The sequence below is a fragment of the Prionailurus viverrinus genome, chromosome C1 (genome assembly GCF_022837055.1).
Source record: "Prionailurus viverrinus isolate Anna chromosome C1, UM_Priviv_1.0, whole genome shotgun sequence".
Lineage (NCBI taxonomy): Eukaryota > Metazoa > Chordata > Mammalia > Carnivora > Felidae > Prionailurus > Prionailurus viverrinus.
The window spans coordinates 27372724-27395770 of NC_062568.1; the positions used below are offsets into that span (position 1 = coordinate 27372724).

A 23047-nucleotide genomic window follows, 5' to 3' on the forward strand; every position below is an offset into this window, starting at 1 on the left:
GGGAGAGGGAGATGGCGCTGGCCAGCGTCTTTGTTCCCCGCTGAGCTGGGCTCTGTCTTCCGGGGCTCAACACCTCTCCTTTGCAGTGTCCTCTCGCCCTCCCGCTCTCAGAGCAGAGCTATTGACTTATAACATTCCAGATGTTAAGTCCACTGGCTGTCAGAACTCATGCAGTCTGGCCCCTCTGCTTTTGCAAGCCAGACTCAAGGGCTCTGCCTTGCCTGGTGGGCTGCCCCTCCACCGCCCCAGCTCCCTCCTGCCAGTCTGTATAGCATGCATTACCTCTCCACCCTTCCTACCCTCTTCCGTGGGCCTCTCGTCTACACTTGGCTCTGGAGAGTCTGTTCTGCTAGTCTTCTGGCGGTTTTCTGGGTTATTTAGGCAGGTGTAGGTGGAATCTAAGTGATCAGCAGGACGCGCAGTTAGCCCAACATCCTCCTATGCCTCCATCTTCCTCCTCCCTACTATCTGACCAGAACTCTTGTGAACCAGAAAATCCTACTTTAAACTAGATTTATCTTTCTTAGAGCTGAATAGAAAATCAACCATTCTAGGAGATTTAAGCAGGAATCTGATGAGAAGAATTATTTGCAATATTCAGTCTAGTCCTAGGCATCTTGTGAACAGGGAAGAGCAGAGAGTAAGTAGACATTTGTTTTCACCACACTTATCTAAGATGATTCCTCATATGACAACACCCTTTCCCTATAACCACCAAAAGGTCTCTAAATGTAGTAATTTTATGTTCACAATATACACTAATGATGTTAATGTGAGAAGATGTCCTCACCAAGTGACTGGACCAAATACACACACAAACACTCACACACTCACACACACACACACACACACACACACACACACACACACACACTAAAAGGCTCTGCAAGCAAACCAAATTTACATTATGAGTCTGTGCTGATGAAATATATAGCCTTTCCAAGCATGACCTTCCTGGTTATTTATAAAATCCTTTGTAGCACAATATTTGAGGCTTATTGTTTTAAAACATCCAGTTCAAAGAGTTCTGAGGGGCACCTGGGTGGCTCAGTCAGTTAAGCATCCAACTCTTGGTTTCTGCTCAGGTCATGATCTCATGGTTCCTGAGTTCCAGCCCCACGTCGGGCTCTGCACTGACAGTGTGGAGCCTGCTTGGGATTCTCTCTCTCCCACTCTCTCTACCCCTCCCCTGCTTGCTCTCTCTCTCTCTCTCTCTCTCTCTCAAAATAAATAAATGGACTTTAAAAAATTTAAAAAAAGTTTTGAAAAATCACTTAGGATTTTACATCTTATTTCTACAGGTTTATAAATACTCTGAGAAAAGCAGACAAAACAAACATCCTCAATACTACTACTAAAACCATTAAAGAATACCACCTTTAGAAGTTGTATTTATCTGACAGCCTATTCAGGTTTAGCTGCTTATATTTTACATTGCAGTGAGGGAAATGATTTAAACAATTCATTTTAAGAGTGAAATATTTTCTGAGCACCTGGGTGGCTCACTCAGTTAAGCATCCAATTTTAGCTCAGGTCATGGTCTTGCAGTTTGTGGATTTGAGCCCTGTATTGGGCTCTGTGCTGACAGCTCAGAACCTGGAGCCTGCTTCAGATTCTGCGTCTCCCTCTCTCTGCCCCTCCCCCACTCGTTCTCTGGCTCTCTCTCTCTCTCAAAAGTAAACATTTTAAAAAGTGAAATATTTTCTAAACATGAATAGCAAGGAGTATTTAAAAGTGAACTTAATGATACTCAGTAAGGAGGCTTTTTTGATGGAAGAGTATATGGTTACCAAATAATTATCAATTCTGTAGTCTCAGAAGGGTTAAAAGAACTGGATCATTGTTGTTATTCCTTTTGAACCAAAAGAGTCACAAGATGTTATGCCAAGTGAAAGTAGCAAATTAACAGTTTAAAAACATAACTGGTATTAATAATCAGTATAAAGGACCTATCTGGCTTACTTGGTCATCTGAGAATATACGTACCACTGTTCAGTTGTTCCCTTGCTTTTTCGTTCTTAGAGTAAGCATTCTCTAACAAACACTAAAGACTGCCTAAAACAAGGATTTGAAAATAGCTTCTTACTACTGCTCTTTATTCATACTCTGCTAAAGCTCTACCACATCTGCATTCTTCTGGAAATTTATGGTAAGTATCATTTAGTGAATATATGTTATTGATTTCTCTTCTGCAATATCACCAACCCAATATAATTTTTTCATTGTTTCTTTTTAGTTGTTTTTAATAACATTCAGTGGTTAAAACGTGGCATTTTCCCTGTGTAAAACACAATACTCATTCACAAATTCCTCATACAAACTATATATAGTCACATTTCTTGCAACCAACATTCCACTTTATGAATGAGATTTTTTTTTAATCTTTGCTATAAGAAAATATGAGCAGTATGGGGCGCCTGGGTGGCGCAGTCGGTTAAGCGTCCGACTTCAGCCAGGTCACGATCTCGCGGTCCGTGAGTTCGAGCCCCACGTCAGGCTCTGGGCTGATGGCTCAGAGCCTGGAGCCTGTTTCCGATTCTGTGTCTCCCTCTCTCTCTGCCCCTCCCCCGTTCATGCTCTCTCTCTGTCCCAAAATAAATAAAAAACGTTGAAAAAAAAAATTTTTTTTTTAATTTAAAAAAAAGAAAATATGAGCAGTATAATATAGGATATCTATTAAAAAAGGTGTTGGTACTTAAATACATTACTGATTCTTTAATGTTATGGATTGAATATTTATGTATCCCCTAAGTTCATAGGTTGAAATCCTAATGTGATGGTATTAGGAGGTGGGACTTTGGGAGGCAGTTAGGTCATGAGAGTGGAGCCCTCATGAATGGAATTAGTGTCCTTACAAAGGAGACCTGGAGAACTCCCTCTCTTTTCCACCATGTGAGGATACAAGAAGATAGCAGTGTGCAACCCAGAAGAGAACTCGAGAAATTGACCATGTTAGCACCCTGATCTCTGACTTCCAGCTTCCAAAACTATGAGAAATAAATTTCTGTTGTTTATAAACCACCCAGTCTCTGTTATAGCAGCCTAAACTAAGACACTTACCAAACGAGGTTTATATATGTAAATGTACAAATGTACAAACACACACATACTTATTTACCACCAAAGTGCTTCATATTGATATTTAAAATAAAAACTGTTAACTTGTTAGCTCTATTTGTTTCAGTGACTCTCTTTGCAGCTGACAAGATGAATGATACATTGGTATTCCTATTTCTTTGACTACATTTTTAAGAAACAATGAGAGCCAAAGGGATTTCAGTTATGCCCTGATCAAAGTGTTCCTTTCATTAAATTGCTTCTGAAATAATCTCATTAGAAAACAATTACTGTACCCTTAGGATCATTACAAAACAATTATTGTACTCTTAGGACTTGGCACTTCAAATAAATTCCACCAACAGTTCTCATAATTCCATATTTTAATTCCTATGTTTGGTTGCCTTTTCAACTCAAACCAACTACAGTAACAGTGCTGCTAGATTTCCATCTCACAGAAAATCACATTGAATTTAGAGACACATGAATCCCAGCCTGTCAGCTCACCCCTTCAGAAGTCCACATCCATTTTAAGCCTCTGATTGTAAAAAAACAGGCTCATAAAAAACACAGCTGGGATCATTTTTGTTAAATCAGGGAATTAGCTGCTTGAGAAAGCACAACACACGTTTTTTCATTTTAAATATTAATAAACAGGGATGAAGGTAAGACCCATGGGAATAATACAAGACACATAATTTTCTAAAGCAAATAAAAAGAAGAAACACCTAGTAGCCTTAGGACACTGGTTTGCAAAGTATTGATTCTTGCAAAAAAAAAAAAAAAAAAAAGAAAGAAAAGCTTTTCAAAGAACATGATTTAGTAAAAATAAATTTTAATTCAAAAAAGCACCATGATTAATAAACTAACAAAGCTGCAGTCACCCTCTTTAAACAGTTACCAAATCCCTAGAGATGAAAGGCAGAACTTAAAAGAGAGGCATACAGGAGAAAAAAAATAAATAAATGAATTGTCTCACACATTATATTGAAGGCTCAAGAATCTCAATTCGTTTTATATCCATGAGTGTGAAAAATACTTTCATTAAAATTATTCCTGAGAGTAGGGCATTTTTCTGCTTTAACACATACTTTCGTTAAAATCAGATTTACAAAGAAAGTACTGAAATATGTACATAAAATACAGTTAAGTATGTGCTCAAATAGCCTTCAAATAAATTCCACCAACAGTTCTCATAAGACCAATATTTTATACGTGTATATGTACACAAAAAGAAGTAAATATCCTTGTACCTATTTCCTGAATATCATATACACATGGGTCATCAACTGTAACAGTGAAGTATCTCTCAGCTCCATTAGGGAACCAGCCATTTTAGACTGACACCACTCTTTCAAAATTCTACTTGAGCATAGGGAAGGGTGTATGGGCCATAAGCAGTATTTGTCTAGACTTCCAAGGAGGGCCAGAGAGAGACCTTACCTTCAACACAACTATGAAATAAGCCATATCTACTAACAAACTAAAGTTTAAAAATAAAAACTGCATTTAGGTATAAAAATGAGTTTGGAACACATGATTTAAAATCAGAATGTATGAAAAAGATAGGCAGATTTGTCAAAATTAAGCTCAAAATGAGTTTAAAAGAATGGCACAGCAAAAAATCATTAAGTGTAATCAAGGACAGCAGCAAGAGTATATTTCAGCTCAGGCAGTTGGTCATCACACTACAGTGTAAATATGGCGTTTAATCTGTAAGAGGGACCCAAAAGAGTCAAAGGATTTGAGTAAAGGAACAGGAGTTCATTCTACATCCAACAGCTACTGAGCACTATTCCCAGGATAAAACTGTATAAAAGACTGACGAGGTCTCAGGCTCTCAAGCACTTTATATCAACATTGTGGGATCCTCCTCACCTCCAACCCCCTAACTCCCAAAAAGAGACTATGAGAGTAAGAGGAAGATTTTTTAAAGTCCGAAGTTAGGTAGGATAGTATGAAAGAACATGGAACTCAGAGGCAGACGATCTAAGTTCAAATCCTAACCTGACATCACCTCAGCCTCAGTTTCTTCACCTATAAAATACAGATGAAAATGAACACATGATTAGAGGAATCAAATGAGATAATATATAAAGGCATTCTTTAAACTGCATTTATCAAGGGGCAGCTAGGTGGCTCAGTCTTAGGTGAAGCGTCTGACTTCAGCTCCGGTCGTGATCTCACGGTTCGCGAGTTCAAGGCCCTCACTGGGTTCTGTGCTGACAGCTCAGAGCCTGGAGCCTGCTTCACATTCTGTGTCTCCCTCTCTCTCTACCCCTCCTTGGCTTGTGTTCTCTCTGTCTCTCAAAAATAAATAAACATTAAAAATAAATAAGTAAACTGCATTTATCTAGAAAGAGGATCAAATTTCTTCTGCATAACTCCCAAGGAATAAGGAGGTTTCACCAAAAGGTAGCCATGGTCGACTGGTTTCAGGGCTTATCAAAAATGGAATGGGTTGTCCCTTAATATTAAAGGTGAGCATATACAGACTTCCTGGCCTCTTGGCAAAAATCCAGAAAAACGCAGTAAGTTGATATACCATGTCCACAATAGTCACAGTGTCTAGTATTTGCTTTTACCTTCTCTGGGGAAGAAGCAAAAATAATGTTTGCGTGACTTTAAATATGTGCCAGATTAATTTTTTTCTGTATGCGTGATGCATGATGAAAGACTGACTGTAGTATCTGGATCAATCTGTCCAAGTCCTAGCTTTCCCATCATAGGTTTGGTATGAGACGTGAATACGACAGTATAACTGCCTAGCACAAAACAGCTTCAAAAATATCATCTCTCCTTTACTATGCCACTTATAAACTATGTTCATATACAGTCAATTTTCATTATTTGGTATTCGTAGAGCAAGGATATCTGATAAAATAAGAAGGAAATACTGTTCACCACAGTATTATTTTTAAAAGCAAATAATCACCAGCACAATCAAAAAGATTGTTTGGAAAAATTCAGTTCTACTTTATAGGGAAATCGTGTACTGATTAAAAAAAAAAAAAGAAATGGATGATATAGTATTAGCAACCTTGTAGTCATTCTTCCATTCATTGAACAAATAGTACTAAACACCTATTATGCGCTAGTCATTTGTAATTAAAGGTCTTTTCTTCTGTAATTGAAATTTTAAATATTCTATAAGATGCAAAAGAAAATCTAACCTGGATTCTGGCTATAAAAAGGTCCTCCATTCATCTGATTCTGAAGGCTTGTTTGTGAAGTTATGGAAGGAGGGCGTCTATAGGGCAACGAGCCCCCTATTGTTGGGGGAGTATGGCGAGAGGCAGGTCTATTCATGCTGTAGAACTGAACAGGATGACCTGGAAAAGGGATAGAGCATAAATTTGTCATTAAAAGAAAATTATCTCAGACAACCAAATGCTTTATTGTCTGAATCTTAATAACATGATTAAAAGTAACAATGCTTAGCTAACTTAATTGCTATCTGACAAACATCATACAAAGCCACAGCTATTGCTCAGCTAACATATCAAAGTGCAAAAGCAAGAGGGCACCTGGGTGGCTCAGTCGGTTAAGTGTCCAACTTTGGCTCGCATCATGATCTTATGGTTTGTGTGTTCAAGCCCCACATTGGGCTCTGCACTGACAGCTCAGAGTCTGGAGCCTGCTTTGGATTCTGTGTCTCCCTCTCTCTCTCTGACCCTCCCCAGCTTGTGCTCTCTCTCAAAATAAATAAATAAACTTTAAAAAAGAAAGTGCAAAAGCAAGAAAGTAGATAAATAAAACTAGGTTTGGAAAAGCTATGGTCTAAACAGATTACTAATTAATACTATAATTGTATTAAACTAATAATTTGACAGGGTTTCAAAATCATCACAATTAAAATCTGTGGCTTACTTCCTCCACCCCTCAAAAATAGCCACTAAAAACTAAACAAAAATGACATTTGGAAAAGAAAAAGAAAAAATGTTTGACACACAGTCTTATCCAAAACAATAATAGTAATAATAACAATAGCAATAAATTTAAGGTAGCAAAGCCAATTCATTTAAAGGAAAACAAAGTATTTCACAAAAGGTCAAGTGACATAATTCCAAATCAAATACGTCTTTATTCAATCAAAAACCTCCATGGGGCACTTGGGTGACTCAGTTGGTTAAGCATCCAACTTCGGCTCAGGTCATGATCTCACCATTCCTGAGTTCGAACCCCACATAGGGCTCTGTGCTGACAGCTCAGAGCCTGGGGCCTGTTTCAGATTCTGTGTCTCCCTGTCTCTGCCCCTCCCCCACTTGTGCTCTGTCTCTCTCTCTCTCTTCAAAAATAAATAAACATTAAAAAAAATTAAAGGGGTGTTTGGGTGGCTCAGTCGGTTAAGCATCTGACTTCAGCTCAGGTCATGATCTCGCAGTTGAGTTCAAGCCCCGCATCTGAGCCCCGTGTCCAGCTCTGTACTGACAGCTCAGAGCCTAGAGTCTGCTTCAGATTCTGTGTCTCCCTCTCTCTTTGCCCCTCCCCCACTCATGCTCTGTCTCAAAAATAAATAAACATTGAAAAAAAATTTTTAATAAAAAAAAACCCCTCCACTTCCAAAGGTAGATTATTTTGCCTTAAAATTAGAGGTTGGGGTGCCTGGGTGGCTCAGCTGGTTAAGCATCTGACTCTTGATTTCAGCTCAGGTCATGTTTTCAAAGTTTGTGAGATGGAGCCCTGCATCACGTTGGGCTCTGCTGACAGCAAGAAGCCTGCATGGGATTCCCTCTCTCCCCAACTCTTTCTGCCCCTCCCTCTAAATAAATAAATAAATAAATAAATAAATAAATAAATAAATAAATAAATTTCTTAATTAGAGCTTAAGAAATTTACTACTATGAATAAAGCTAAGATACAAAAAAGTAAAATATATCTTATTTGTAATACCATCTCTGAACCTATACATATTTATTAGCAATTTCACTCAACTGTGCTGAGAATACTTAAACAGGTAATGCTAACTAAAGACATTCTTTCATAATCTATCCAAGTCCCTAATGCAATTCAGCTCCTAAATTTTCTCTTGACTCCACTTCCACTTAACATCATTCAGCTGAAGGCCTACTATAACAGACAGAGCAAACAAAGCACTAGAACACCCTGGAAAGACCACTCCAGTAGACAAGAAAGGAGGAGAGGAAACAGGAGGAGAGAAGGGAAGGGAGACGTGAGAGGGGATGAAAGGGGAAGGAGAGGAGAGATAAAGGGAAGAGGATAGGAGCACTTGTGTGGCTCAGTTGAGCGTCTGACTTTGGATCAGGTCATGATCTCGTGGTTCCTGGGTTTGAGCCCTGCACTGGGCTCTGTGATGGCAGTTCGCAACCTGGAGATTACTTCAGATTCTGTGTCTCCGTCTCTCTCTGCCCCTCCCTTGCTCACGCTCTCTCTCAAAAATAATAAACAAACATTAAAAAATAAAAAACAAAGGGGAAGAGGAGGAGAAAGTTCAGGGAGGAAGGAAGAGAGAGGGGAGAGGAGAAAAGAAAGAAAAACACTTCTGGCAATTTTTCATCTTATCCATGATTGTAAAAAGGATTTACGTGACTAAAACTGGTCTCAAGGAACTCCAAAAATTTATCAAACTTGGTTTCATATGAACTCATATAAAGAATATTTTAAAAGTACTCAAGATCTGCTATATCATTTAATTTTACATACGACAGCATCAAAACCTAAAAATCAATTCTGTTGTATAAAAATCTGGAGTATTCAAGCTTAAACATAATCTACTGTCAGGGGGCACCTGGGTAGCTCAATTGGTTAAGCCTCCGACTTCAGCTCAGGTCATGATCTCACAGTTCATGAGTTCAAGCCCTGCATCAGGCTCTGTGCTGACAGCTCAGAGCCTGGAGCTTGCTTGGCATTCTGGGTCTCCCTCTCTCTGCCCCTCCCCCCATCTGCACTCTGTCCCTCTCTCTCAAAACCTAAAGAAAAAAATTTTTTAAACATAATCTACTGTCAAGTCTATATAACCACAATAAAAAATGTAAAAACATATATACTAATAAATTATTACTTCAAAGGTATGTTTTGCCATTTGAATCATCAGATACAAATACATTATTGGCATTTTAGTAATTAATCTGTAACAAACTAATACAAACCTATGATCTTCAAGTTAAAAACATCCTGGTAATCGACACCATTATGAATTTTATAGATTACATCCAGTCTAAAATCTCACATAAGTCATCAATAATTCAAAAACACTACTAAAAGACAATCTATTGATACCATTAATAAAGCATTTATTTTGCCTTGGGTTAAAAAAGCAAACAAAGCTACAGTTTAATTTTACAGACCTAACTATAAAACCTAAAACTAAAAACTTTTAGGAAAAACAGAACAAAATCTTTATGACCTTGCATAAGCTAACAAGATTGAAAGTATGGCACAATTCATAGAAGAAAAAAATCAATGAACTAGACTCAATCAAAATGAAGAACTCCCCCTTTAAAAGATACCACTACAAGAATGAAAAGTTAGTCATAAATGGAAGAACGTATTTCCTAATCATAAAATTGATAAAGGACTTTTATTCAGAAAAAAAAGAATTCAAGGGGTGCCTGTGTAGCTCAGTTGGTTGAGCATCCAACTCTTGATTTTGGGCACTAGTCATGATCCCAGGGTCATGAGATTGAGTCCTGTGTTAGGCTCTGTGCTGAGCGTGGAGCCTGCTTAAGATTCTCTCTTTCCCTTTGCCCCTCTCCCACTTCTACACGCTCACTCTCTCTCAAAACAAAACAAAACAAAACAAAACAAATGAAATAATTCAGTAAGAAAACAAACAACCCTATTCAAAAGGTGTGTGAGGGGAGCAAAACATTTGAACAGACATTTCATCAAAGAAGATAAACAGATGGCAAAGAAGCAAATGAAAAGATAGTCTACATCATTAGACATTAGGGAAATGCAAACCAAAACCACACAAGAAACTATTGTACACCTATTACAATGGCTATAGTTTAAAAACAGTTTGGGGGGGTGGCGCCTGGGTGGCTCAGTCAGTTCAGCATCTGACTTCGGCTGAGGTCATGGTCTCACGATTTGTGGGTTCGAGCCCCACATCCAGCTCTGTGCTGACAGCAGAGCCTGGAACCTGCTTCAGATTCTGTGTCTCCCTCTCTCTCTGCCGCTCCCCACTTGCACTCTCTCTCTCCCAAAAATAAACAAACATTAAAAAAAAATTTTTTTTTAAGACAAACTGACAATAGCAAATGCTAACAAGTATGCAGAGCAACTGGAAGTCTAACACACTGCTGGTCGAGGTATAAAATGATTTAGCCACTTTGGAAAACAATCTGACAGTTTCTTATGAAGTTAAACATTCACTTACTATACAATTCGACAATCCTAATCCCTAGGTGTTTACCCAAATGAACTGAAAACTGACACACACACAAGTCTGTGTGTGTGTACCTACAGCAATTTATTCATAATAACCCCAAAATGGAAATAATCCAAGGGATAAACAAACTATGGTACCTCCGAAGGATACAACGCTACTCAGTAATAAAATAATGAAACTTGAAGCAACATGGATAAATCTCAAATGCACTGGTGCCAAAAAAACGGACCCAAAAGGCTACATACTATATATTCCCATTTACATGACAAGCTAACAAAGTCAAAACTTTAGAGGGAAAAAAGAACGAAAAAAACACAGATCAAAGGGTTACCAGGGGCTAGGATTGAAAGGGAAGGACTGATCACAAAGGGAGCATGAAGGAAATTCAAGGATGACAGTATTATTCCACATCTTGACTGAAGTTGTGGTGACATTACTGTGTACATCTGTCACAGAAATACATGCTAAAAAGGGTGAATTTTACTGTATGTAAATTATACCTTAATAAGAAGAAAAGAAAAAAGTACTTGGTGATTCAAAAACTGTATTAAAAAGATTATATTGATATGTTATTAAGGCATTTACCTTGATTTTTGTTAAGAAAAACTATAATTATTCAGTCATGTAACAAATGTTTATTCAGGGTAAACTCTGAACCAGTACCTGCTATTAAATTATGATTTTATTACTAAAATATTCACTCTTGGGTGGGAGCGATTTGTTCTTTCTGGGCCTACAACCAACTTCAAGATGTATTTTTTACTGCATTGATGTTGGAGTATAGTAAGATTCCTAGATTTAACTAGACAGTCTTGCCTAACAGAGGTGTGTATAGATCAAAGTACAGTCCATGTTTACATTCGTACACTATGGAAGCTTTTCTTACAAAGTGCTATTATAGAAGTTATCCCATAAAACGCCATCCAAAATCCATTTTAGCTAAGTGTCCTTTAACACAACCATCTAGTTATAGCAGGAGAGCTAAATATATATATTCTATGAAGTATTTAGCAAGCTAAGGTGATACATGTCCAAACACATACATTTTTATAATAAAGAATTTATTTACTAACCAGCATCACTATTAACTTTGCAAATATATTTTGTAGAAAGTGAACCTTTTCCCCTTCCCCATCAAAACAGATTTTAAGTTGCAGTTTTAAAACACTAAAACACCAGCCAACCTTAAGTAACACTTAAGTAAGCCTGAATTTCTTAAAAAGTCCATTGTCTACTATGTGTTTCCAGTGCTACTTTAAAAGACTTACAGAGACATTCAATATGTTAAATATTACCTATAAAATATACCTTAGAATTATTTTCATAGACTTTTCTATTTGTTAAAGACGTAATCTGTAACAATAATTCTAATGATAACTTCTCGAAACTGTACAGAAGAGGGCTCCATACTAAATTCACAAATCTCTAGTAAGTGAAATTCAAGCAATAAAAAAATGTATATTTGTGTTATTCTACTGGAAAAATGTATGTCAACTTTACCCTGATTTCCCCAGTAAATTTTACTCTTGTGGTCACATGCCATCTTCTAGTTAGTCCATTACTCTTCAGATTTTATACACACACACACACACACACACACACACACACACACACAGAGAGAGAGACAGAGAGAGAGAGAGAGAGAGAGAGAGAGAGAGAGAGAGAGAGAGAAATAGAGCACAAACAAACAGAAGTCGTAAAGCCAGAGTTCCATGTAAAAGAGCCAGATGACTGGATGTGCCTGCCAAGGAACAAGCCATACTCACCTGTAGGGGGAGTGGAAGAAACAACAGGGGGAGTTGGAGAAGTGAAGCCATCAGCAAGGGTCTGGGCACCCCCAGCAGCAGCGTCTGGGGCAGTGGAGGAAGGGACAGTAGCAGGAACAAGAGGGGCAGGGGCAGATGCAGAAGTAGCAGGAAGGGGAGGAGTACCAGCAGAGCCAGCAGGGGCTGAGGGGAAAGAGGAGTAAGAGGCAGCATTAATGAGGCAGACCCATTAGGCAGGATTAGAAAAGGCATTAGAGAACCTAATGTTAGATATCCAGTGCTTAACACTAACCAAAGAATACAGAGTGTTAAAAAAAAAAAAGAAAGAAAAAAATTAAGCTTATACTAAAGGATTATTAGCAAATAATTCAAAATGTTCAGGGTAATGTACAGATTTTTTAACTCATTAGAAACAAGCATTCCGTTTTACCTAAAAGCCACTACTCTGGAAGAAAAGTGCTCCCTTTATATTGTAATTTTTAGCATAATATTTTGTAAACAGCATACAAATCTAAACAGAATACACTAGAAAAATAGTATTCCATTTTGAATTACACAAATCAGAAAATAAACATATATTTCAGATATAAACACCCTATTTGGTAAAAAAAAAAAAAAGAATTTAGAAAACACAAATCTTTTTTTATGATTTTTAAAAAGGTATTATCTATTTGCTATTATAAGTAAATTAAATACAAAATATTCGGGGCGCCTGGGTGGCTCAGTCGGTTAAGTGCCCGACTTCGGCTCAGGTCATGATCTCACAGTCCGTGAGTTCGATCCCCGCGTCGGGCTCTGTGCTGACAGCTCAGAGCCTGGAGCTTGCTTCAGATTCTGCGTCTCCCTCTCTCTCTGACCCTCCCCCGTTCATGCTCTATCTCTCTCTGTCTCAAAAATAAATAAACATTAAAAAAAATTTTTTTTTAAAATATTCTATCCTTATGTCTTCTGTGTCATACTTTTAAAATAAAGTTTAACTTTGGTGTCTTCACATTAAACAAGCATATTTTTCTGTTTCAGAAAAAAAAGGTAGTATTTCAGACAGTATTAAATTCCATAAGTCCACTAAACTTAAGTGCCAAAACTACTTTAAAATCTGCCACTGAATGTGATTCTCACACTAAGTACCCACTGTGTCCAAAGGCATGCAATGTCATAACACTGGCTGGAATATAACTCATACCCAGGTAGTACGTGAAACCTCAAAGCACCAACTGAGCCACAGCACCAAAGGCATAAAGCTAAATGACAGAGAAGTATGTGAACATGAACTCAGAAATCACTTGGTCAAAAATAACAAGAGCAGAGGGATAAGTGGATGGCTCAGCCGGTTAAGTGTCCAACTCCTGATTTCGGCTTAGGTCATGATCTCACGATTCATGAGATCTGCACTGAGCACAGAGCCTGCTTGGGATTCTCTCTCTCCTTATCTCTCTTTGCCCCTCCCCTGCTCGCTTGTGCACATGTACACATGCTTTCTCTCTCTCCCTCAAAATAAACATATAAAAATGCATAAAGATTTCCCAACATTATTAGAGTCCTAAAGAAAACAAAATCCTGATTATGAAAAAAGCCCACTATAGTTAAATCATACATTGAATTCAAATTGAAAAAAGACAAGTAAAGATGAAGTACCATTTGTGTTTTACCTGGAAAGACACTGGGAGGAGAGGGAGTCGGGACAGCAATAGGAACCCCCACGCTCCCACTGCCACTGTTCTCCCGACTGCTGCTCCGACTACTCGGGTGGCTCCCTCCACTACTCCCGCTGCTGCTGAAGAAGTAAGAGCCACCAAAGCATGAGTATTTATATATAAGAAGATACTGCCAGCATTTCCCAAAATTTGCTGAAATGAATATAGCTAAATAAAGATCATTCAAAAATCTTCCACTTCAAGTATTAATTTCTTAAAACAGGAAAAATACTAAGTTCAAGAAACTTGCTTTGACCAACTTTTAATAAGCATCTATTAAAGAAATTGAAAAAGAAGGAAAAATATATAAGTGGTAAGTGATAGGGTTCAACATATAAAAATACTATTACTTTCCTTTATTGTCTGAAGAAACTTGTTTTATAATAAAAGCAGTTTCCCTAAACAGGTTATTTGATTAATAATTAAAAACTAATTTTATTTGTAATAATATCCTGATATACCATTCCATATTAATGTTTTATTGCATATAGTTTTTCATCTGTAAAGTTCCACCAAAAAACAACTTGCAATTTCCCACATCTGATCCATAACTTTTTTTCCCATATCTGGTCCACAACTTTTTCCAGGTCAACTAAACTATTAATTTTGTAGAGAAGTCTGTATTTTAAGATGTCTGTTTTTTCTGTTTTTCAACTTCCTGACCTCAAAGCTTCATCAGAACATGAGAAGAGAGAAGTAGAATCAGATGAGGTTTGGGGGAGTAGAGTGAGGAAAAGAACTTAGTGCTTGGAAAATGAGAGAGATTTAACTGAAGTAATCTGAACAAATTATGGTACTATGACCATCACATTTTGCACTGAGGTAGAGAAAATACCTGTAAGTTCGATTTCTTTGATTCACAGAAGCTGTCCTCACAGGGCTCTGCTGCGAGGGAGCCATATTACGGGTTGGGCTAGGTACGTAATCATTTGGTACCACTGGAGGACGCACTGGCTCCAGTGTGCGATAGGGGGAGTGCCGCCTACAAAAAGAAGAGCGTATGTATTGTGTGATTAGCAAGTTTCGGCACAATAAATTCAAAGAGTTGCCAGTAGTGAAATACAATTTGTATTCAGAGACAGGAAAATGTTTTCACATAACCCAGCTACCAATTTCAGTCTTTCCTTAAGTATCACTTCTTTGTCATTAGGGTTTCAATGAGTATTGCTGTTGTTTAGTCTCCAACCTCATTTCCCTGTACTAATGCAATTTTGTTCACTCATTCTCAGAGAGCACAAAGATTCTCCCACCAAGTAAGCCAGTGTTTCCCAGACTTTTTTTTTAATGAGTTCGAATTATTTTAGTACCATGCCAAAGTTTCCCAACTGTACTGCATGAATGCACTAATTATCTTCCTCACCCCTCTCTCCCTAACCAAAGATATTCAAAGATAGGGTAAATAAATCTATAATTTGGCTCCACAACCCCCCACAGTGATCATCAATAGCAACTCTAACAAGTCATTTCCCTTTCTATATAGTAAATACATAGAACTTGCACTACACATCCACACAAAGAAATACACAAGTTAATCTCCTCTCCTTCCATTCTCCCCTCACTTCCTTTCTCACCTCACTCAACTTTTACCTTGATCTCTTTTACCTCTTACCTTCCTCAGTGTTCAACATTTAAAAGGGAGAGAAAAAAAAAAAAGACCACCTAAGTCTTTCTACTTATTTTGCTTTGGACTGTAAAGTACAAAACAGACTGGATTTTATTAATATATTTCCTTCTTCTCAAAATCTCCTTTAAAAGGAAGAGAATGAGAAAAGTAAGAGGAGGAACCCCTGGGTGGCTCAACTGGCTAAGCATCTGACTTCAGCTCAGGTCATGATCTCACGGCTTATGAGTTAGAGCCTCGCATTGGGTTCTCTGCTGTCAGCACGGAGGCTGCTTCAGTTTGGGTCCCGTCTCCCTCTCTCTCTGCCCCTACCCAGCTCGTGCTTTCTGTCTCAAAAATAAATAAAAACATCAAAAATAAATTTAAAAAAAGAGGAAATATGACAGGAAATAGGATGCACAATGACATATTAATGATTATTAAATTAGTTCTCATCTCTAAGTTTCTAAATTCTTTATGACAATGATAAATACTCAACTGACATGAAAGTGACATTCTGCAGATACAATTCTGGTTTCTAAAGAATAAAAATTGGGATCTCAAGATGTGAAAATTAAAAAGCTATCTTTTCCTGAAATGATGTTACTCCCTTACAAATTTCTCAATAATTCACTCCTCCCAGAGTCCCAAGGTTCCTTTAAATACAGTTTTCCTGGGCTACTCAATAGCCCAGATAGATTTTCAGTGAGATCACTTTGTAGTGACCCTGTCCACTCTACTACCCTCAAAATCTTGCATAAACACATATGTACATTAATAATTAAAAATAAGCAGTAGTGCCTGGGTGGCTCAGTCAGTTGAGCATCTGACTCTTGATTTCAGCTCAGGTCATGATCCCAGGGTGGTAGGATGGAGCCCCACATCAGGCTCTGCACTGAGTGTGGAGGCTGGAGATTCTCTCTCTCTCTCTCTCTCTCTCTCTCTCTCTCTCTCAATCTCTGCCCCTCTCCCCCACCTGCTCTCTTCTCTCTCTAAAAAATAAAAAAATAAGTAAAAATAAGTAAAGGGCACTAGATGATATAGTACGTCCAAGGAAGGAAAAGGAATATCAGGAACGTGGATTTAAAATACTACAGGGGCGCCTGGGTGGCACAGTCGGTTGAGCGTCCGACTTCAGCCAGGTCATGATCTCGTGGTCTGTGAGTTCGAGCCCCGCGTCGGGCTCTGGGCTGATGGCTCAGAGCCTGGAGCCTGTTTCCGACTCTGTGTCTCCCTCTCTCTCTGCCCCTCCCCCGTTCATGCTCTGTCTCTCTCTGTCCCAAAAATAAATAAACATTGAAAAAAAAAATTAAAAAAAAAAATAAATAAAATACTACAAAGTAGGGTGCCTATGTGGCTCAGTAGGTTAAGCGTCGGACTTCCACTCAGGTCATCATCTCATGGTTTGTGAGTTCGAGCCCCGCATCATGCTCTACATTGACAGCTCAGAGCCTGCTTCGAATTCTGGGTGTGTCTCTCTCTCCCTCTCTCTCTCTCTCTCTTTCTGCCATGCCCCCACTCTTTCTCTCTCTCAAAAATAACATTTAAAAAAAATAAATAAAATGCGAAAAAGTTTAGGGGTGCCTGGGTGGCTCAGTCAATTGAGCATCAGACTCTTGATTTTGGTTCAGATCATGATCCCAGCATTGTGGGATTGAGCCCTGGGTCGGGCTCTGTGCTGAGGTGAAGCCTGCTGAGGATCCCTCTCTCCCCCTGCCTCTCTCCCCCATTCGTGCTCTCTCTCTCTCAAATTAAAAAAAAAAAAAATACTAAAAAGGTTAGGCATCTGAAATTATAATGTAAAGGGGCGCCTGGGTGGCTCAGTCGGTTAAGCGTCCGACTTCGGCTCAGGTCATGATCTTGCGGTTCGTGAGTTCAAGCCCCGCGTCGGGCTCTGTGCTGACAGCTCAGAGCCTGGAGCCTGTTTCAGATTCTGTGTCTCCCTCTCTCTCTGACCCTCCCCCGTTCATGCTCTGTCTCCCTCTGTCTCAAAAATAAATAAGCGGTAAAAAAAAAAAAAAAGTAAAAAAAAAAAAAATGAAATTATAATGTAAATATAAAAAAAAAAAAAAGATACGGATTCATTTCCAAACATCTCATTTCCAGACAATAAAAATGTTCTGTTTCATGCAGACAAAAACCCTTGCTGACTGAGAACAATACAGTGAAGGCAATGATAAATACAAAGTAAAAAATAAGGGCCAAAGGAACAAAATATGATGGCTAGACAAAGACTATGCAAAAACGCCACACTGTGACCATCAACTGGTTTGTAGTGCTCAGCAACTCTGGTCTCCAAAGATCCTGCAGAGCCCTTGCTAATACACAAGGGAAACAAATACTGGTATATAAATACATCTTCAAAATTTGAGAGCAACAGAAAGTTTTCTTTTACTAAGAGGACAGTGGGTTACCTTGCTAACAATCTTGACTTAAAACCTAACAAAATCTGTTAGGTACTACATATAATAGAAATATAGACATTCCACAGGAAAACAAATACTTCCTCTTGATCTCTCTACTCTTACATCTGCACCACTACAGCCTACCATGTCATCAACATACTACACTGAATGGGAATGCTAGCTGGTGTAGCCACTCTGGAAAACAGTATGGAGGTTCCTCAAAAAAACTAAAAACAGAACTACCCTACGACCCAGAAATTGCACCACTAGGCATTTATCCAAGGCATACAGGTGTGCTGTTTTGAAGGGACACATGCACCCCCCATGTTTATAGCAGCACTATCAACAATAGCCAAAGTATGGAAAGAATGGATGAATGGATAAAGAAGATGTGGTATATATATACAATGGAGTATGACTCAGCTATCAAAAAGAATGAAATCTTGACATTTGCAACTATGTGGACAGAACTAGAAGGTATTATGCTAAGTGAAATTAGTCAGAAAAAGACAAAAATCATATGACTTCACTCATATGAGGACTTTAAGAGACAAAACAGATGAACATAAGGAAAGGGAAACAAAAATAATATAAAAACAGGGAGGGGAACAAAACAGAAGAGACTCATAAACATGAGAACTGAGGGTTACTGGAAGGGTTCTGGGAGGGAGGATGGGCTAAATGGGTAAGGGCACGGAGGAATCTACTCCTGAAATCATTGTTGCACTATATGCTAACTAATTTGGATGTAAATTTTAAAAAATAGAAAAATTAAATAAATAGATAGATAAATAAATAAATAAAAACATACTACACTGAAGTTTAAATCTTATTTGATCTACTAGATGCTTTCCTCTCTCATCTAAGCAGAATTTGTTTTGCTGACCCCAAATAAAAGCATCCTATTCCTGGCCGGAATTAATTTTTATCCTTTTATTTCCCATTGTCCTAACTATAATTCCTCTACCAACATTATCTTCTTTTATATTCTAATTCATCTTGTCCTGTCCTAATTAGTTTCTTTGTCATTTTCTTTTTTCCCTTTTCTTTTCTCTCTTTTCAGTTTTTTTGGTTATGGTTTTTTTTTGTTTGGTTGGTTTTGTTTTTTTGTTTTTTGTTTTTTTTTTTTTGGTGAGGGGGCCAAAAACAAGATTGACAATTTAAAAAATTTTAAGCATGTATCATCAAGCCAATGGGTATCAATGCATTTTGTCTTTGTCTTACACATTTTTTGAAAAATCCAATTTGTGGTACAATGACTCTGAAAAGTTGATAGAGAATAAATATTACCCCCTTTTACAGATGAAAAAACTGAATTGCTAAGAGGTTGACTATGCAAAACCACAGAGCAGGAGCACAGCTGGACCACCATTTTAGTCATCTGCCTTTTGGGATATATTATGTCCACCTGATCACAAATCTCCATGATAAACCAAATGTTTATATTATGATGCTACAGAAGAAAAATGTTAAGCTTTTACATTAAATGGCCATTTCTGCCAAAAGTCAAATCCAGAGCTCACTTCTGTGAGATAGAATTAAAGCTCAGTATTCTCATAACCACACAAGACATACAGAATTTTGTAATTTACAGTGTTCTCCAGAAGAATAGTCTAAAATAAGCACAATCAGAATACTCTAAAACATTTCTGAAATTAGAGTACAATTTATAATAAACCATGAACTTGGGCTAGGATTTTACCTCAAATTTAAAATTCAACAGAAAAATAACTTTCAAACAAAATCTTTTTAAAATTATAAAGATGTTTCCCAGAAAAAAGGATAACCTTGGGAAGAAAATGTTGTTTCAAATATTAAAAAATAGTTTAAACGTATGTAGTGTTTAGTTTTCAACAACACTACATGAAGTGGTTTTCAATTATTACATACTTACCCAAGTGTCCCTTTCCCTGACATAGGGGGACTGGGGGGTTTCTGAGTTGGAGGTGTTGTACGCGGCAGCCCACCCATCTTCATATTCTGGGTACTCACCTAAAAAAATTTGGAGGAAAAATCAACTCGTATACAGTGAAACAAAATGTCACTTTTGGGAAATAATGTTATGCTATTTAACAAAGGAGGGGAAGGTTTAAATAGGGAAAAAAAAAATTAGAGGCCATGCATTTCATATGCAATTTCTACTCTACTATTATTCTACAGTTGTACTCAAAGGACTCTTCCTAACATGAGATTTTCAAATGATTGTAAACTTGTATGCAAAGACTGTATTTGCCATTAGGCCATCACACCAACAGATCACTGGTTAGACTATTTGATACTATATTTAATTGAAATTAAATAGGATAACCATAAGAACTTTAGTTTTAACAAAGAAAAACTTGGTCAAAAACAATAATGCCTTTAAACAATTCCTTGTTTTTTAGATAGCAAGTATATCATAAAAAATACATGTTTCCCAATAAAATATGCAGTATAGTTTTGATCCATTGTAACTAGAGAATACAAAGTCAAATTGTATGGTATACCAAAAAATTTTCAGTTTTTAAAATAGTGGATCAGCCTTACAATTCAGATTTCTTTAACGTTCTTTTATGAAGGAATCACCTACCTGAAAGCTGCCAGAAGTTAAGTCATGTTCCTAAACATCTGAACTAGAAAGTTAGGGCTGAGATATCCCATTCAATTATGAGCAATACAGAGGCCAAAGGCAATGTACTAGTTCCAATGGGAATTAGACCCACTCAGGCTGAAAATAAAGATTATGGGAAAGATGTAACATCGTCCTAAATCAGAGCTGGGCCATCACTCCTCACTATTCCATCTCTCTCTAATTGAAATTATGAGAGAAAGAGAGTAGCATAATCTGGAAACAAATGATGCCACCAAAGAAGTATATCAGCATTCATATAGAAAGCCCTAGAAATCTGGATATCTTAAAGAGGTAAGAGAAGTCATTCACAAATATAGTTCAAATGCAATCTCAAATTGTCTGAGATTACCAATGGGTTAGAGTAAATATGTTCAACATATAGGTTCATACCTGACCCTATTTTAAGCCCCCAATATTGTGGATTACCAAACACTTCAAAAAAAGATATTAACTTTTCTAATAAGATTATGTCTGGAGTATTCAATTTTATTTATAAAATGAAACTGCAAGACATTACACCACTGAAATCAGAATGTATTTATAACTATAATTTCAAAATATAAATTTTAAGAAAACAAATCATAACCAAATACAGAGTACTGAGGCTGCCAAAATTACTCTGGCTTAAATGAAATTTTTAAAAATCCTGAAATACTACTTGTTACCTGAATAGGCAAGAAATAATATATCATGAAGCAAACTCTGCAAATGAATAAGCCCAGTGAACAAGTTGTGTGTGATGTTAAAACAATCTTTAATTGACAAATGATACCTTTGAGATGTCAATATTTTTTCAAGTGAAACGTTTATCTGGAATCCTTTGGTGTTACTTTTAATAAATACAAAACAAACCAGTTATCAAGTAAGACAGATTAACTTATCCTTGTTCCCCCCTCATTAATAAGTAGAGGGTATACTAATCATATCTTAAAATGAAAATGCCAGAAGTTTTTAAAACATCAATCCACATTTAGGTAAAATTTCAAGAGTAATAGGACAAATAACCAGTAGCTTTTCAAACTGTAAATCTTAATTTATGATATCAGATTTTTTTATAGTAATAACCAAAGTCCTTTAAGCTCAACCTTAAACAACATAAAACCCAAAGTTACTTTAAGTGATGAGGGAGAAGTAGGTGAGCCAACACTAAACTACATCAATTTGCTAGAAACGGGAAGGAAAAGGAGCAGCAGAAAAAGTAAAAGAGAATTTTATTCTATATATGGAATAGCTAAAATACTTGAAAACAGCTTTTCAACTTTGATTCAAGGTTTTGGCATGTAAAGTGTTTTTATTTAAATTGCAGTATCTTCTAGAAGTCTTTTAATCTATAAAATATATAAAATAAACAACCTATATATTAAAATCCAGTGGACACTTCCATAAACAAAACTTGATATATTTTATGATCTGTAGAATCATCAAATGATTGTATCTGCTTGGTTAATGGGGTTTGGATAAGTAACTTAAATCATGTAAGAAACCAGAGTCCCTGTAGAATGTCCAAAAAATCTGTAATTTTATACTTTATTGATACTGTACCTTTATATGAAGCTAAAAGTTTTTCAATACTTCTTCAAGGTGGTTTTCCTTTGTGAAAAAGGCTAAGTAAAACGATGAATATGCTATGCAGAGTATAAATACTGCCATCTAATTTGAGGGAAAGAGCAAGAATAGGAATAACTGCCAAACAAAACTTAATGTGTCGGGGCGCCTGTGTGGCTCAGTCAGTTAAGCATCTGACCAGCTCAGGTCATGATATCACGGTTTGTGAGTTCAAGCCCCATGTCAGGCTCTGTGCTAACAGCTCAGAGCCTGGAGCCTGCTTCAGATTCTATGTCTCCTCCTTTCTCTGCCCCTCCCATCCTCATGCTCTGTCTCTCAATAATAAAGAAATGTTAAAAAAAAAAAAAACAAATAAAAACTTAACATGTTTATCACAGGCAGGATCTGTATTATAATTAAAGAAAGTTTATTTCAAATATAAAATAATTTGATTAAAAAAATTCACTTGATAGCCATCAAGGTTCTAAACACTATTTTGAGGGAAGTTTATGGGGGAGACATCACTTCCTCACAAGCAGCAAAACACAGGACTAAATTTTGTGTGTGGAGAAGTGGACAGCTGGGGGGGGGGGGGGTGGGAAGGAGGGAAAGAGAGACAGGAGAACGAGAATGCACCATAAACTCAGGAAAAAGAAAACAAAGCAGAGCTACACTTACTTCATTACAGCAATTCCACATGAAACTTTAAAACAAACTATAAACATAAGCAGAACTATCATCTGGTTCATAAACATGCAGTTAATGGTCCTGAATCATGAGTGTGCGTGTTCATTATACTTCAAAGTCTTTTTTGGAAATCAGAATGAAGCTTTTAACCATTGAATTATGTGGGCATTTTTTAATTCTATAAAGGGGAAAGTCATCCTTGAGAGCTAAGTAAAGCAGGTATTAGGTATAAGGAGGAAACAGTAGGAAACATTCTCCCCCTTTTTTTCCCACCAAAAAGAAATCCTCAAAACAGAAGAATTATTTCATTTAAGTGACAATGCTCAAA

At 37.2% G+C, this 23047-nt stretch overlaps 1 protein-coding gene across 23 annotated transcripts in view; it reads right to left on the reverse strand.

Moving 5' to 3' along the window:
- ABI2 (abl interactor 2) overlaps positions 1–23047 on the reverse strand; it is a 125520-nt gene that overhangs the window by 25425 nt on the left and 77048 nt on the right. For 5 of the 23 annotated variants that reach the window (XM_047872781.1, XM_047872779.1, XM_047872773.1 and 2 more), the window contains exons 4-7: positions 19771–19868; positions 14707–14853; positions 13827–13948; positions 6231–6389 (exon numbers count right to left, since the gene is read on the reverse strand). In XM_047872781.1, coding sequence (XP_047728737.1) covers positions 6231–6389; positions 13827–13948; positions 14707–14853; positions 19771–19868 — 526 coding nt within the window. Of the gene's footprint in view, positions 1–5064; positions 5095–6230; positions 6390–12177; positions 12361–13826; positions 13952–14706; positions 14854–19770; positions 19869–23047 lie in introns of all 23 variants that reach the window. The other 18 variants (XM_047872780.1, XM_047872778.1, XM_047872772.1 and 15 more) reach the window with 6 other exon arrangements.